A 17,163-nucleotide genomic window follows, 5' to 3' on the forward strand; every position below is an offset into this window, starting at 1 on the left:
TAAGTATTTCCCTGCCTTTTGCACAAACTTCAGCGTACTTGAAGTGGAGAGTCCTTTTCAAGGATCAGTAATGTCTGTTTTGCCTATTACACCATAGAATACATCCCAGGCATATGCCTGTGTATTTAATAAAAGGAGTTCAGAGTTCATAAAGGTTCAGATTAAGGTGTTAACTTCATAGTTTGGATAGGTTTGAAGAATGTTTCTTAGATTCTGACAGCCCTTTTCACAGCCTTCCTTTTCTCCAGCGTGTGGCCTTTCCTGCCTTTGCTGTGAAAGCTTTAAGCATTACTTCTGCATGCCCTTGCCCCAGACAGCATTAAATACTTGTTGCTTTGGGTTTGCTGGTATGCTAGGCTGCCACAAGTTTGGCTACTAATGAATGAGTGCTTTTTTTTCCCTCTTCAATTTGCTTAATCAAAACTTTTCTGATTCTTGGTATATTTTATATGATCTCTTATATATAATTCCTCAAGATAAAAGATATAAAATCATGGAAGCAACCAACTCGTCGAAGTGGATTGTGTTTTCCAACAAATGTTTGAATCTATTGTAGAAAGGAAAGGAGGAGAAAACTGATTATGGTATGGATTATGGTATGCAAAAACTTAAAAAAAAAGGACATCCCAGAACAATATACAGATACACATACATACCCTTTACCTCAGATTTTGGTTATTTAAATTCTTAAATGTTTGAATACCTTCTTTCTTATCTGTGCTCTTCATTTAATCATCATTAATGTTAGAGGAACTTCATAGTTTTATAGATTTACCATGTCCACTTAAATATGTTCCCCAGTTAAATGCAGCTGCAGATAATAGTTTTCCAAGAAACTTAAATTCAATCTCTTATTTAACAAAATAATTCTGAGTTCACTAAGAGAATAAGAACACTTTTAAAACTTTTTAACTTAACAAAGTGTGTTGGTTTCTGCTGTATAGGATCGTGAATCAACCATAAACATACAAATATCCCCTCCTTTTTGAACCCTCTAGGTTGTCACAGAGCACCGGGCTGAGCTCTTTGTGTCAGTTTCTCATTTGTTAATACTCAATGAAACTTCCCCTTCTACTAATACCCTTTCTCATGCTGTATGGAAATGGTTGCAGGAAGTTGTACGTCTTCAGATATTGTTCATCCTCATATCATATCATGTTAGTCTTCAAAAATACATGATTTTTGTCTTTTCATATTTTTACTACACAGAAATTTCTAGATGCCTTTTTTCCTCCTTTTACCAAACATTTATCTAACAAACATCTGTAATCTACTGTGCCAGATGCGTATATGTGCCAAAAACTGTGTCTGGAGATGTGTTTATTTTTATAGATGATAAATACTCCTCTTAGAGTTTCAAATAAATGGAAGCAAACATAAAAATGTACAAACCTACAGACTGAAGAAGAAATAGCATGTCTGGAACAAGTTTGAATGCCAAAAAGTTTTAAAATTTAAAGAATTATGTAGCTCAGATGTACCAGTTAAATAGGAAAACAAACATCTTAAACCTATCACTCAAATGATTGTTGAACTAAAAATGTAGTATTCTAGTGCTCTTTAAATTTGTGGGAGACTGAAGAAGCAGGATACTTTGCAAGGACAGTTTTTTTTATTTTCCTTCTGATTCCTTAAAATTTATGATTACTTTAACTTCAATTAGAAGTTACCAACATACTTAATATTCTCAAATGAAAAGATTTTGTAATTAAACAACATATACTTCTCAGAGCATAGATATGTTTAATTTTTTTTTACATTATATTCATAAAGTTAGGTACAGTATTTTCAATTCATTTATTTTGTGGCATAATTTACTTAGCCATTTAGGGGTGTAGATTGTATAAGATAAATGACAGAAATGAGTGTTGCCCATTTTCAATGCCTTTGTGACACAGTAGCAGGGTGAGGAGTACCAATTTTATAAAAAGTGTTTTGGGCCTTTGGTTATCTTGCTTGATACTGGTGCAAGATGACCTTTTAAAATGTCTTTTCTTCCCATTGTCTCTGTAAATGTCTTTCCCACTCTGTCTTGGTTTTAGACTAGTTTCATTACACTACCAGTTTCTAATATGTTGGTTTTTTATTCACTATTTGATATATTTGTTTTAATATATGTTCTTGTTTTAGCAGGTAAAAGAATCATAATTGTTTTTTAAATAAGTTTTATTCGCTAATCTAATAACTGTCTTTTGATGCATTTTGCACGTCATCTTTTTTCATTAACATCTGAGGTCTTTTATAAAAAGAAGGCAAACTCCATGTTTAACAGGAACTTTCTGGGAGCTAAATTAAATATTAATGAATCTTCTTCTGGTACCTTTCTGTCCCTAAAGAATGGTGAATCTTTTAACATGGCCTGCACCTTTTAAAAGCTGGTGGTTACCTAAAAGTCTAACAAAACTAGAGTCACCAAACTTGGCAGCAGAAATAAGCTTAGTCTTACTGTGTAACTACCCACTTTCCTTATATTTCTAGCTTAAATTGAAAACATTTTATGGAAATATTTGATTTTTCAAATATTTCAAAAAACAAACTAGTGTTTGAGAGTATTGAATGAATTTATAAATTATCTGTTGTTGTTCAGTCACGTCCGTCTCTTTGTGACCCTTTGGACTGCAGCATGCCAGGCACCTCTGTCTTCCACGATCTCCCGAGTTTGCTCAGATTCATGTCCATTGAGTTGGTGATGCTATCTAACCATATCATCTTCTTAGATAAATTATCTAAGAGAGTCAAATTTCTGTATAGTTGTCTTTTTCTAGGTATTTGTTCACTGTTAATAACAGTTTATAAAAGGCAAAGGCTTAAAGTATACTTCAGCCAAAACTAAGAAATGTTAACGTTAAGCTAGCTTGGGTGAATTAAAACTCATCTACTTTGCATAAATTCTTCAGACTTCACATGGTGGCCAGTTTTCAAAATTTGTATATGCTTAAAAATTTGTGCTGGGATCACAGACACTTGTCTCTTTTTTAACCTTTATATACTTATAACTGTCACTGCAAATTTCTTTATTCTAAAATAGAATTTTTAAAGACAATATGACCATATTCCTCAGATTTCAGCTGTGGCTTACAGATGTGGTTTGGTTCTCAAGTATATTAGTTTTCTCAACTCCAGTGAAAGCATTGGCCTTGTGTTCTTTATAGATGATTTATTCCGTGTTTGAAATCGAAGATATCTGTTAATTCCCTATGATTGCTGTGGAATTGATCAGCACATACATACATATAAATCAGTCCTAATGCATTAGTAAAAATTCTCTAAGTGACATCTTTAACTCAATAAGAAAAAGTCTGACAAGGACCCTCGCTGCACACTTATAATTTAAGTGTAGCATTTTTTAATGTTACTGTGTGATCATTTGAGTGTGGACTGGTTTTTTAATTGGTGTCTTCCACATATTCGACCACTGATTTTAAATTGAAAAATGTATATCCACCAATATATTAACCACTTACTATTATGAAAATTTAAATGCAAATCTCACCAAATCAGTATGTCATTATCTTTTTCTCTGCTGCCAAATTTGAATAATCTGTTTTAAACGTCAAAAGAGAATGCTAAAGTAACTAGTTGCTCTGCATGAATACAGGTTCTGATTTCTTCTCTTTCTGTGGATTCTTAGGCCGTACAGTATGTTTCCCTGCATTTTCATGCACCCTTCCTTTTTCCCTGTCACTCCTGGTATGGATAACTCTTTAAAACTCTCACTCCCTCCCCTTCTCCTACTTTGCCCTTCACCTACCCTCTGTGTGTGCTTATTGCTGTGAAACCCTGGGACATTTAGCCCATACAATAATAGCGCTCGACTTGTCCCCCTGTTCCTCCAGGAAAGGAAGTTCTTCAAAGGCTTCTTTGGAAAAGTAAGTTTGATGCCACATTCGTGCCTTGCTTTATAAGGAGTTACACCCCTAGTATAGCATTGATGTATTTTTTAAAAAGAAGTACAGCTTTGATTTCTTTATAATACAGGAATTGATTTGACGGAATATGGAAATTAATGAATCTGGAAGCTGCTGTTTATGATATTACCTGTGTGTTTGTTGATACTAAATCTGATAATTCCTAGGAAAGTCCAATAAATAAATCAAGTAGGTTAAAAAAGAATTGCTTCCTCAAAACTAGGTGTTAAAATAAATTTAATTTGATTTAGCAAAATTGTTCATATTAGAATATTTTTGAACAAGTAGGCTTTACTTAGTGCTCAATATTGACAGAGAAGTAGGAAGAAATACTAAATTCAAGTGAAAATTAAATGTATCCCAAATTTTACATTCTTTGTTATTACTTTTTTTCAATTTATGTTAAATTTCAGGTGAAGTAAGTAAAGTATGTGAACTTATATTTGGGGATCCTGTGGTTTTTAACATGAATTTAAGAAAAACTATGTTAATTAGTAGTCTATCAAATGTATGTCATATGTGTAATGTTCTTTATGTAGGTGCTTTTTAAAGAATGATTGTTCAGTGTTCAGATTTCCTTATAATATATAGGATGACAATACAAAAATAGATAAATACATTTCTAACATTTTTGTGTCTAAGCTTATTGTTTAGTTTTGAGTAAGTGCCACAAAATAATTCAGACTGAGACAGTATAAGAAAAAACTACTGTCATTTTTATAACTCAGTGTATATTACTAAAAGTTTATGTGTTTATGTGAATATAAAATATAAAAATCCCATCACAGTTAATTTTTCACTGGGTGGTTTTGTTACCTTAGAGAATTTTTTTTTTCCCCTTTTTGGCCACACCACATGGCATGCCGCATCCTAGTTCCCTGACCAGGGATCAAACCTGTGCCCCCTACAGTGGAAGCTCGGAGTCTTAACTGCTGGCCTGCCAGGGAAGTCCCTAAGAAGACCAGTTTTTAAAAATGATTAGTTTCCATTTCCTTCTCAGTTAAGTATTTTAGCTGTAACTCTTTTTTCCCCCCAACATGTTCTGCTTTAAGTTGGGCTTCCTTGGTGGCTCAGATGGTAAAGAATCTGCCTCCGAGGCAGGAGGCCTGGGTTTGATCCCTGGGTCAGTCAGATCCCTGGAGAAGGGAATGACTAACCACTCCAGTAGTCTTGCCTGGAGAATTCCATGGACAGTGGAGCCTGGCATGCTCCATGAGGTCACCAAAAGTTGGACACAACTGAGCAACTAACACTTCCACTTCACTTCTGGTTTAAGCTACCATTGTACTAAAGTAAACAAGTTTGAAGGATTTTAGATTGAATGGTTTATTTGGTAACTGCTATCAGTCTGAAATAAAAAGTCATGTAATATATCCACACTTGTCACAGTAAAATTTTTAGTAGGTATTTTGAGCATAAATAAAATTAACAGGTCCATAGAATGTGAGTCACATTAACAGGTCCATAGACTGTGGGATCTATATCTAGAAAGAATTAATCCTGTAGACATTTGCATGCTTATAAACAGGCATCCTGATTGTTTAGAGGATTTTTTTGTGGAGCATTTTTTCTCTTCCAAATATAATTTCTCAAAGCAATTTCACATGAACCCAATTAAAATATAATTTTAAGTGTTTTCTAAATGATCAGTTTTTAATGTATCTACTTTGGTAAAGCAGTTTTATCAATGGATGCTAGGATGTAGAAAATATTAATATGATTTATAAAAAATATGTTAAAGTGTGTTTTTTTAAAAGGTTATAGCATCATGTTAAAGGACAAAAATAGCTATCACGTGAGAATCAGTTCCCAGGTGACTATTCATTGCTGTGTTTAATGAGGTCATTGTGCATCTAATGCCACTGAACTGGGTCACACTGTGCTTCTTAGCTATTTTCACTGCATTTTGCTATATCGCAAATTTATATGGTATGAGAAATAAAACTATGAATTATCTCACTTAATCCTTACAGTAAGCCTGAAATTATTATTTTCTCCTGTTTTACAGTCAGACAACTTAAGTTTACAGAGGGTTAAGTGACCTGCCTGAATTCACAGATACAATAAGTGGTAGAGTCTAGGATTTGAACCCAAATAATCTGATTTCAGAGTCTACATTGTTAAATCACTTTGCTATACAATCACTCGATTTCCAGATTATTTACAAGCAAAGTTTAAAAGATTTAACCTTTTAAAGATGTTAGTAAATAAAGAGCTTCCTAAAACTCATTTTTACTTTCTACCTTTTTTCTTTAAAGGTAGCAATTTAATTTTGGATTTTTGTCTCTGGTCAATTTACTTATTAAAGCTTTAAAGAATCTTTTCCAGTGGTTCAAATAACATTTATCTAGAGATGTTTAAATCTTACTAGTGATCTGTCCCATAATGTGAACAAATAGGACCCTTAGAATTCTTTTTTTTCTTTTTTAAAAATTTACTTATTTTTTTAATTGAAGGATAATGCTTTACAGAATTTTGTTGTTTTCTGTCAAACTGACCTTTAGAATTCTGTTTATTTTTCAGTTTTATTGAGATATAATTGACATACAGCAATGTATGTTTAAGGTGTACAGCATAATGATTCAACTTCATATGTCATGAAATAATTACCAGGATAAGTTCAGTGATCCTCTCCATCTCATAGAGATACAGTGCAGAATTCTTACGTTATTGTGGGGAGAATTATTTATATGGCCAGGCAGTTTATTCTTACGTACAATTTTTTTTTTAATTACAGTTAACTCATTCAAAGAGTTTGGAAACAAAGGTGAGGGAAAGCATCACCCATAATCTTTCCAGAAATTGTAAATGAAAACTTTTCTTGAATTTGGAGCCTTTTATACTTTTCAAGTTGCCATTGTTTAACTCACTTTCAACACTAATCTACAGGAAGTCATCTGGTGAAAGAGATTTGGTTTGTTGAGTTTGCTCAGTCATTTATGTTTTGATGAAAGCTAAAAATGAAGAATCTCATAGAATAGTATGTTAGGGAGTTTTTATCTAGTGCAGCACCTCATAAATTTTGGTACTTTCTTAGCCTTCATGTTATGTTTGTTTTAATGGTCAAACAGTTATCAAGAGTTTCCACCAAACATATTTTCATAACAGTAGATGGGTGAAAGAATTATTAGCCCTGATGAATTATTAGTTCTCCTGATGACCAGGAGAACTGCTGCTGCTTTTCCCTTAGTTGTCCTGGACCTGAATACTCTGTCCTGTTCCTGTCGGGGGCCTGACCTCGCTGTTCCTCCATCTAATGGAAGCAGTACTTTCAAAAGCTTTATTAATGAGGAACAGATAAACCTGGGTGTCTTACGGTCTGTGTTATTAACCCATTGTAAGATTACATACATCTTAGAAGGGGAAAAAAAAACCTAAGACTCTGAAATATCTTTTTCTAAACTTAGCTACATTAAATTGCTCATTATTTTAAGAAAGCCAAGAATATTCTCAACTTTTTAGAAAGTACTATATACAGCTCCTAGTATATTTGGCTGTACTCAGCAAATGTTTTATTAATATTAGCAAGCAATTACATGGCCCTTAACATTTGAAAAGGATCTTAAATTTTAATGTATTTGAGGAAACTCATGAGCTAAATAAATCAGTATTACCATTTTATGAGGAACTGGCTGAACATAAAGATATAAAATGTTTTTAGGCCACCCTGTTAGGTCTCTTTTTAAAGCCATTGTATTAGAAAAACTCAGTTCAATCTGCCTCCTGTTAGTCTTTGTCCTGTGTATCTCTTTACTACTGACAAAAAACACTTTACTTTTAGTCACCGAATGTATAGAGATTTTTTTTTTCCCCTACACCAAGCAATTATCTGTGACACAAGCTGAGACACTACAGTTTAACTCAGTTCTAACCCTGTCTACTTGGAGATAGTGTCAGACCCGACAGATTTAAGGATTCAGTCTCGTAAGACTGGTCCCACCTACTTCCGATGCCAATTGCAGGTAGTCGGTCCCCAGGTTACTCATAATAACTTATGTCTTTGACTACAAATTTGACTACAAATTGGAGGTTCCCATGACCTCCTCCTCAGGTTTCATTAATTTGCTAGAACAGCTCACAGAACTCAAGGAAACAGTTACATTTACCAGTTTATTAAAGGACGTAATAAAGAATACTGATGAAGAGCCAAATGAAGACATACATAGGGCAAAGTCTAGGAGTGCCCCAAGGGCCAGAGCTTCTGTCCCTGTGAAATCGTATGTCACCTTCTCCATGTGGATGTGTTTAACCTGGAAGGTCTTGGAACCTTGTACTATTAGGATTTTGTGGTGGCTTCCTTGTGTAGACGTGATAGATTATTAATTCCAATTCCATCTCCTCTTCCTTTTTTAGAGGATGGAGGAATAAGACTGAAAATCCCAAGCTTCTCATCATGGCTTGGTGGTTCTGGTGACAAGTTCTTATCCAGGATGCCACCCAGGAGTGTATCATTGAACAAAAGATGCTCCTAGTGTTCTTATCACTTAGGAATTTACAAGGGTTTTAGGAGCCTTGTGTCAGGGATGGGATCAGAGAACAAATATCAGGACAAGAGATGCTCTTTGTGTTCTTATTGCGTGGGGAATTTCAAGGATTTCAGGAGCTCTGTGCCAGGAACCAGGGGCAAATACCAGTGTATATTTTCTAGTATCTCACAGCCATCTACTTGTATTTATATAGAACTTTATACTTAGTGATGTGTTTTGACCTACTAACTTGCTGCTCAAAACCGTTCAGTGAATTAGACATGATAGTTGATGAAACTACATTTTACAAATGAATAAACAAGCTCAAAGAGGTCACCCGGCTAGTAGTAAATGGTAGTGCCTCCTCTGAAACCAAGTATTCTGAAACAAAGTGCCGCATGCCTTCTCTTGCCCAGTGTTGGTCTCCGCTTTCCTCAAGAGGCTTTCATTACAGTGAATGGAAAAATGTCAGATGCAGGGGACACTAGACTGCTCAAGGGCCTGAATGCTTCCCACAAACATACATTGTATGGCTGCACACAGTTCATAAATTTAAATTAGTTGCCAGTATTTCCAACATTGAAAGCTTTCAGATTAAAACTATTATATCTATTTTAGGAATGGCAGATCTGGCAAAACAGCTGACTTTGTATGCGGAGCTGAGTAGCCGTTATGCCCTTTGGTTACCTGTTGCCACATCCCTGTAGCTCCCTGTTGTCCTCGTTTTGTTACCTGCTTTTAACCCTGTGGGGATCTGAGTTTGTGAACTCCTCCCTGGGCTATTATTTAATTTGGGGGAGGGGGTTAACCACTTCTAATTGTATAAAAATCACCAAAAATATTGTAATATCTGTTCTAACAGATACTGTTAATATACTGCCAGATTTTTTTTTTCAAGTTTTTATACTGTTAGAATTGTTAAATGGCATCATTAGAAATGGTTATGTTTTAGAGAATACATAGTTGAAAAGTAGCACATGGTTTTATATTGGTTGCAACTAATTCTCAAGAGTAAAACATTTAAATGGTATTCATGATCATGTTAAGTCAGTGTGCTCACATCTACATTCTATTTAGATTTCTTAGGTTTTCTCCTTAATGGCACATTGTACTGAGACCACTCTGCGTCCTTTCCTCTACAAGTAAGGGAGTATCTGCTGCCTCTTTCCTTTTCTTCCTTTCTGTTTTTTAAATTCCCATGCCCTTTCTTCTATAAACTTTATCTTTTCTCACATCTTATTAGATGCACCTTTTAGGGTTTGTTTTTGAAGTGCAATATAACAAATTTCTAAAGAAGGAAAAATAAAAAAGTCCCAGGAGTCATTAGAATATTTCCACTGATACTTGGTTTCAGTATTTCCGGTAACATGATCAACTAATATGTCAAATGCCCTGGCCACTGATCTTTTCTAGACTAAAAAAAAAAAAAACAAAACTCATTAACCTTTGAAGTTGTTTTTTTAATTTGTATTCATAAAGAGTCAGTGGTTCTCAGGCCTCAAGTCACAGTTAGTGCCTAAAACATACTAGGAACTGTATTAGGCTATCCAGATCAACGATGAGCAAGATGGTCTCCATTCATTTAGTCCAGTTTATTCTCACTTTCAGGTGACTATTTGGCTGTGCCTTCCTTTTCCTTAAATCTCCAGAATTTCTTACTCTGCTCTCTCTTTCAGTTGATGACTTTGCTTCCTACTTCACTGAACAAATAGAATCAACTAGAAGAAAGCTCTCAAACACAATACCACATCTTCTCACCTACATGCATCCGTACATATATACTCTATTTTCCCTCCTATTCAAGGGGTAAGCTGTCTGTGTTCCTAGCTGAGGCCAGCTCCTCCACAAAATTCTTATTCCAGCTCTTACTTACTTTAGTATCACTATCCCTCATCCTCCATAATCAGTTTTTCTTTCTCTAGTGGATTGTCCATTAGGATGGAAACAAACCTCCTTTTTAAACGGAGGTTTCTTTTTGGTGCCTTCAGTTTCTGCTCTCCTTTCCTCTCTTGAACACTGTTTATCAGACTTTTACCCTCACCATTTGTCAAGTCATCTGGATTATTATTCCAGTGGTTCTGTTTACTCAACCTATCTTGACATTGATGGGCACTTGACATAGCCCATCCCTCCCACTCCTTGAAACACTATTCGTTTGGAGTTAAGGGGTCATGCTCTCTTGATTTTCCCTTATATTGCTGCCTACTTCTCAGTCTGTGGACTCTTCTCTACCTACGCTTGTCCCTTGATGATCTCATCCATTGTCATGGATTTAAATACCATCTCTATGCTGATGATTTTGAAGTTTCTATCTCCAGACATCTCCCATAAATTCCAGAGTGGTATTTCCATCTTAGAAATAGTATAGCATAGGAGTCAAGGACAGACTGGGGATCTGGATTGCTTGTATTTAATTCTGCCTCAGCTGCTTATTAGTCTTGTGACATTGGGAGATGTTTTTAACCATTTTGTACCTCAGCTTCCCCATCTATTACAAAAAAAAAAAAAAAAGGGATAAGACTAATTCCAACTTCCTGTGATTGTTCTGAAAATTAAAATACAAACAAAGTGTCCAGAGTAGCTTGCTGTATGAACCAGTGACAGTATCATCAGCATCACACATTTCACCCTAAGGCATTTCACATTAGTGTGTCACAAACCAAATTCTAAAACTCTCCCCCAGACTACTCTTCCCTGGTCTTTCCCATCCCAGTCCCTGTGCTTTAGCCACAAATCCTGGATCTGATCTTGACTTCTCTGTTTGTTTTTTACCTTATATCATCCTGTCAACAGTTCCTATCTGACTGCCTCCACCACTACCCTGGTCCATGCCAGCTCCTCTACTCACCTGAATCATTGCATTAATGTTCTACTCAATCTGCTTTCATCATTATCCCTTTGTCATCTGTTCTCAAGATAGCAGTCTGAGTGATCTTTTTAAGACAGATTTAATTGTTTCCCTACGGCACTTGATCAGTAGCTTCCTGACCTACCCAGAGTAAAAATCAGAGTCTTTTGGGCCTAGTGGGCCATTGTACATGAATTCCCTCTGTCCCTTCTCCTGTCTTCTCCTATTCTTGCTTCCTCTGTTTCAGCCATATTAGCCTCCCTGCTCTTCTTGAGCATACCAGGTATGCTTCCACTTCAGGACCTTTGCACTTGCTATAACCTAATCTGGAACACTCATCATCCAGGTATGTGTGTGGCTCACTTTCTCATCTCTTCCCATTCTTTGCCTAAAAGCCCCATTTTCATTGAGGCAGTCACTGAGAGAACCTTATTTTAAATTTCAAATACCACCTTCTTCCATATATAAACACTCACTGTTCCCCTTCCTACTTTTGTTTTCCTCTGATAGAAGTTATCACCATCTGTCATAGCATCAGTTCAGTTCAGTCGCTCAGTCGTGTCTGACTCTTTGCGACCCCATGAGCACACCAGCCTCGCCTGTCCATCACCAACTCCCGGAGCTTACTCAAACTCATGCGTTTTACTAATTCGGTTTTTTATTTCTTCCTCACTAAAACATAAGCTTTCTGTGGACAGATCTGTTTTGTTCACTGCTGAATCTTTAATGCCTAGAATAGTATGTGGTCCATAATGGCTACTCCAAAATGTCTGAGTTAGTGAATGACAAGTGCACTGCTTGCAAGTTCACCCTATAGTAAAACCAGACAGCTTAAAAAAAAAAAAGTTAGCAAATTGTGTAACAGTAACAAGTACTACTGGAGCAGAGAGGGAGAATGAATGCAAGAGGCTGTGTTTAAGGCTTCTGAGAGGAGATGCTACTTAAGGCTGAGACTTAAGACTGTGAGTTCCAGTTAAACTAAGAAGAGGAAGGCATAGGAGGAGCAGCATTAACAGAGCCACTGGGGTGAAGAGAACCTGCTCCAAATCATGCATTCATTCACCCTAGGTATATACGAAAGGAGACAGAAGGTAAGACCTAAGTTTATGGTAAAGACAGCCACAGTGGTAGGGGGTCTTTCACTGTGAGAAGAGGTATAATGAATTTGATTTCAGGCAGGTTGAATTTTAGGTCGCTGTGGAATTTCCACTTTTTCTATTATATACGTTTGAAATATGAACTTAATAATTAACAGAATAATTTCTGTTTTAGGTTCCTTCTTCCCCTCAAAAAGTGAGTCGGTATACTGGAAGAGCTCAATTGCCTCAAAAAATCTCAGTTTTGTTGTTTGGTTCATGACATGCTATCATCCTTATTTTTTTCCTGAAAGCCTTTAAAGGCCATTCTCACTTAAGAAAGTGCATGATAAAAGTTACTGTACTTTTAATAAGGCAGCCATTTGAGATAGTACCAGTCTCAAATTCTATAGAAAGTTGTGTTTTTCTTCACTGCTCTTTCCTTTGAAGATACATACTATATCTTGGAATTTTAAGACAAAATTTGTTCATTACACAGTCTGTTCAGAAATTCAAATGTCATCTAATAGATTTGAAGGCCCCTTTCAGATTTTTTTTAAAAAGAAGTCTTCTTGTTCACTCATTACAAGGCACTCTGTGCCATGGTTGCCTGCTAATATGTTATTACACCATAATGACTGGGTTATCTCTGTGTGTAGGTGTGGCAGAAAGACTGACCAGAGATACTTTACATACTGGGTACCCTTGAAGACCTCTTTGGTGTGTAGCAGAAAGAGCTGTGCACAGTAGAATGGCAAATCACTGTTGCTCAGAAAGAGTGACTTGCTCTAATCTTCCTGCCCAAATTGGTCTTGTTTGCTGCTGTTGCTTCTTAACATTTCATAGCTAAGCCAAAGTACGCTTCTGCGTGTCTTTATAGCATTCCTTTGCTTTGGCTTACATTAGAACACCTTTTGCTCTTAGCGTATTCCCAGCACAATTGTTTTGCCCCCAGTATTACTTCTATTTATGTTGATTAATTGCATGTTTTTATCTCATTGTTGGCCTTGGGAATCACCGAACTTTAGAGTTGGACTGCACCTGAATTCAGGTCTCAGTTAATATAATAATTTCTATATATAATATTATATATTATACTATAATATAATAAACTAGTGGGATATAAAGACATTTGGAAGAAAGAGAATTCAGGGGCAATTCCAAACAGATCTAATATTTCAATATAATGAATTGTCCTTCCAAAACCCTTTTATAAAGTTGTATTGTTCCAAATCCATGTTCATTTGTTTACATATTGTCTGGCTGCTTTTGTGCAGCAAGGCAGACTTGAGTAGTTGACACAGACTATATGGCCTGCAAAGCCATAGTTATTTGGTATCTGATCCTTCACAGGAAGTTTCCTAATCTGTGATTTAAACAGTTTAGAAACTTAATTCTCCAACTGGAAAGCTGAAGTACATCCCCAAATAACAACAGTGTGTATAACAGAAGAGTGACTGTAAGGATCTGTCAACATCCTGAGAACCCTACCAACTTATGATCTCCATCCTTAAAAAAAAACTTTCTGAAGTTGTATTGATTTAAAAAAAAACAACAGGCAGCTGGACATAAGTAGGCAGATGGCAGTTCTTTATTGTAATTAGTTATTTCATTGCTTTTTATTATGAGTAGCTTTGATATTTAGGAGCAAATGATCTTACAGTGTACTGAGCTTATTTAGTTACTATTTCCATGTCATTTTTGCAACCAGTTTGTGTTTCTTCACTAGTATTTTCATGTTAAGATTACTTGTGCATTTCTCTTACTTGCAAGTACAAGTTTCCTGACTTAGTAATTTGTAATCAACTGATTTCCTGCTGTCCTTTTCTCCAGTGTCAGAGTCTGCTTAATTTCTGTACTGGTTTGTATCTAACCGTAATAGTGGTTACTTGAAAATTATACTTAATTTGACATTTTTCACTCATAGGATAGCCTGATCCTTCTTCAGTTCAGTTCAGTTCATTTCAGTCACTCAGTCGTGTCCGACTCTTCGCGACCCCATGAATCACAGCACGCCAGGCCTCCCTGTCCATCACCAACTCCCAGAGTTCACTCAAACTCATGTCCATTGAGTTGGTGATGCTTCTTAGATTTCACCAATTTAAATTCTCAATTACTGAAGTTCTGTTCATATTAGACCCATTTTCTTTCCTTGAATAATAGTTTTCTCTTTGTTATAAAATTGTATTTTTTTATGCACTGACACTAGTCAGTGTGAATTCTACCTATTACCTTGAAATTATCATTAAAATAGAAAGCACTGGAACCATGGTGATAAAATAATTCTTAATTCTCATATATACATTACCCCTATCACATTTTTACTAGTGTCTAAAGTATTATGTAATCTTTTTACGGGTTGTTTATGTAACATGTATGTGTATTCTACATTTCATACGTATTCTGGGCTATCTGTATTTTTAGTCCTGTGGTTAGCTAACTTTAACCTTATCTCCTAAGGTAATTTGCTTAAGTAGACAGTTTCAGGGCAAACAAAAGGAAAATTTTCATCTTCTCTCTGTGACTTTTAACATTTTCTAAAAAGTGATTAGGAATCTTAGTTTATGTTACCAGAATGAAAAACTCTAAAAAGTTGACAGATAGTTTAGAAGCACTGCTACTATAGAATTTGTGAGAGAAAGTTTGGACTTAATTTCAGCTGCACGTGTGTCTTTGATTGTTAATATCTCAATCCCTTATTGAAGTAATCGTAATGTGGCAAACTCTTCTGGCATCCAAGAACTGGCAGTCAAATGTATGAACAAGTGGAAAAATTTCATATTATCTATTTTCATCCCCTGTTTAGAGTGGTCAGAAATTGAAATATGACAAATACAATGCTTCACTGATACATTTAGTACAACACCATAAAGATTAAAGACATACCTCAAAAAGCAGAGATATTTTCATAGAAGTCTAGTTGGGCCAAGAAAATATTTCCTTGTGTGTGATAAGGAGACTAATAGGGAGCAGTCCCATTCTAAAATGATCTTTTAGTTTTCCCACCTTCAGTCTCCCAACCTTGAAGTAGTTCTGTCTGTTGCATCAGATGCTGCACACTGTAGACTACTGTTGCACAATGAACATATTGATAAAACTCAGTACCATTTGGCAGCCTAATATATCACTGTCTCCTCTTTCCTATAGCAGATATTTAGCAAATATATTCCTTCAACAAATATTTCTTAAACTCCTGCTCCGTACCAGGCGTTGTTCTAAGTTCTAAAGATACAGCAGTGAACAATAAGTATGAAAAAAAACCTTGCCTTCATGGAGCTTACCTTCCAGCAAAATACTAAATACTACATAAGCGTTGGTTAAATATGGGCAGTTATAGTTGTTGATGGGTGTATCTGTTTGTTTATTGAATCCTCATCATAATCCCATGAGGTATGTGACATTACTAACATCGTTATGCAGATGTGGACTCTGAAGCATAGAGAGGTCAAGTAATTTGCCTTTGGTCATACTAATAAGTGGCAGAACCAGAATTCATACTCAGACAACAGCCTGGTTCCATAGTCTGTGCAGTCGCTGTACTATACTGCCCCAATACTGCTATTTACGTCTTTACGCTCTTAAATCTGCCTACCTTTTTCTCCCTAGCAAAGTAGATCATCTCATCTCCTGATCAGATGAATTTGTGGCTCTTTGAAGTAAACTTCCTCAATTTGTCACTCACTCTTTTACTAATCTGTCTTCATTTCTACTCAGCTTCACTCCATCCCTCTTGTTTCAAGGAAGGGACATTTCCCTTCCCATCTAAAATTTGTATTCTGGCTTCATCCTCTTTGGCCTCCTTGAAGACTTTGTTCTCTACATTACTCTTCTCTTGGGGCTTTAGTCTCCATCTTTCCACTGGCTTTTGTCATTCAGCAAATAAGCATTATCTATTGTCGTCGTTGTTGAAAATGTGTCTTACTCTTTCAAGAAGCTTTGTTGTTGGGAGAAATTGTTAAGTTTATTAATGTAATGATAAATGAACACTAATTGTTTATTGCCCTCTTTAAATTCCAGGTGCTTTATATAACTCTGGGCCTTTTACCAACCCCACAGATCCTTTACAGATGAGAAAGTAGAAACTCAGAGGACTCTGTAACTTCCTTAGCTTATGAATAGTGGCATTGAATTCAGACTTGTATCTGTCTTACTCCAAAATCCGTTCTATTTCTAGTATAGCACATTAGTTTATCACAATTTTTAAAGGACCTCCCTTGATCCTCTGCCTGTCCCCCGTTGCTGTACAGCTCTTTTTTGTAGGAAAGCTTTTTTAAAGAAAGTATTTAATATATGTAGACTCTTCTTGCCTTTCATTTACTTCTCAACCCATTCTAGTCTGACTTCCACTTTATTAGATCCTCTAGAGAAACAGAACCATCATCTGTTTCTCTCCCTCCCTCCCTCCTCTCTCTGTCTGTCCCTCTCTACATGTATACACACACAGACCAATAGACTGGAATTCAGGCAGAATTTCTTCTCAGGGAAACCTCAGTTTTTACCCTTAAGGCCTTCAACTGGCCGGATGAGGCCCACCCATATTATGAAGGGTAGGGTTATCTCCTTCACCTAAAGTTTCTGCTGCTGTTCAGTCACTAAGTCATGTCCAACTCCTTGTGACCCCATGGACTGTAGCCTGCCACACTCCTCTGTCCATATGTTTCCCAGGTGAGAATACTGGAGTAGGTTGCCGTTTCCTTCTCCAGGGGATCTTCCTGATCCAGGGGTCAAACCTTAACCACTCCTTACCTAAAGTTAGTTGATGGTAAATGTTAATCACATCTGCAAAATACCTCTGTTGCAACATGTAAGCTAGTATTTGATCAAACAACTGGGCAACCATAACCTAGCCAATCTGACACATCACC

At 36.0% G+C, this 17,163-nt stretch overlaps 1 protein-coding gene across 11 annotated transcripts in view; it reads left to right on the plus strand.

Moving 5' to 3' along the window:
* NUMB (NUMB endocytic adaptor protein) overlaps positions 1-17,163 on the plus strand; it is a 176,226-nt gene that overhangs the window by 138,932 nt on the left and 20,131 nt on the right. For 6 of the 11 annotated variants that reach the window (XM_055436776.2, XM_088839470.1, XM_088839466.1 and 3 more), the window contains 2 exons: positions 3,837-3,869; positions 6,646-6,675. The exons of 3 other annotated variants lie outside the window; for them this stretch is intronic. In XM_055436776.2, coding sequence (XP_055292751.2) covers positions 3,837-3,869; positions 6,646-6,675 — 63 coding nt within the window. The remainder of the gene's footprint in view (positions 1-3,836; positions 3,870-6,645; positions 6,676-17,163) is intronic. 2 more of the 11 variants (XM_088839467.1, XM_088839471.1) reach the window with 1 other exon arrangement.

This window comes from Moschus berezovskii, chromosome 9 (assembly GCF_049115385.1).
Source record: "Moschus berezovskii isolate FMDL1 chromosome 9, NW_MosBer_1.0, whole genome shotgun sequence".
Taxonomy (NCBI): Eukaryota; Metazoa; Chordata; class Mammalia; order Artiodactyla; family Moschidae; genus Moschus; species Moschus berezovskii.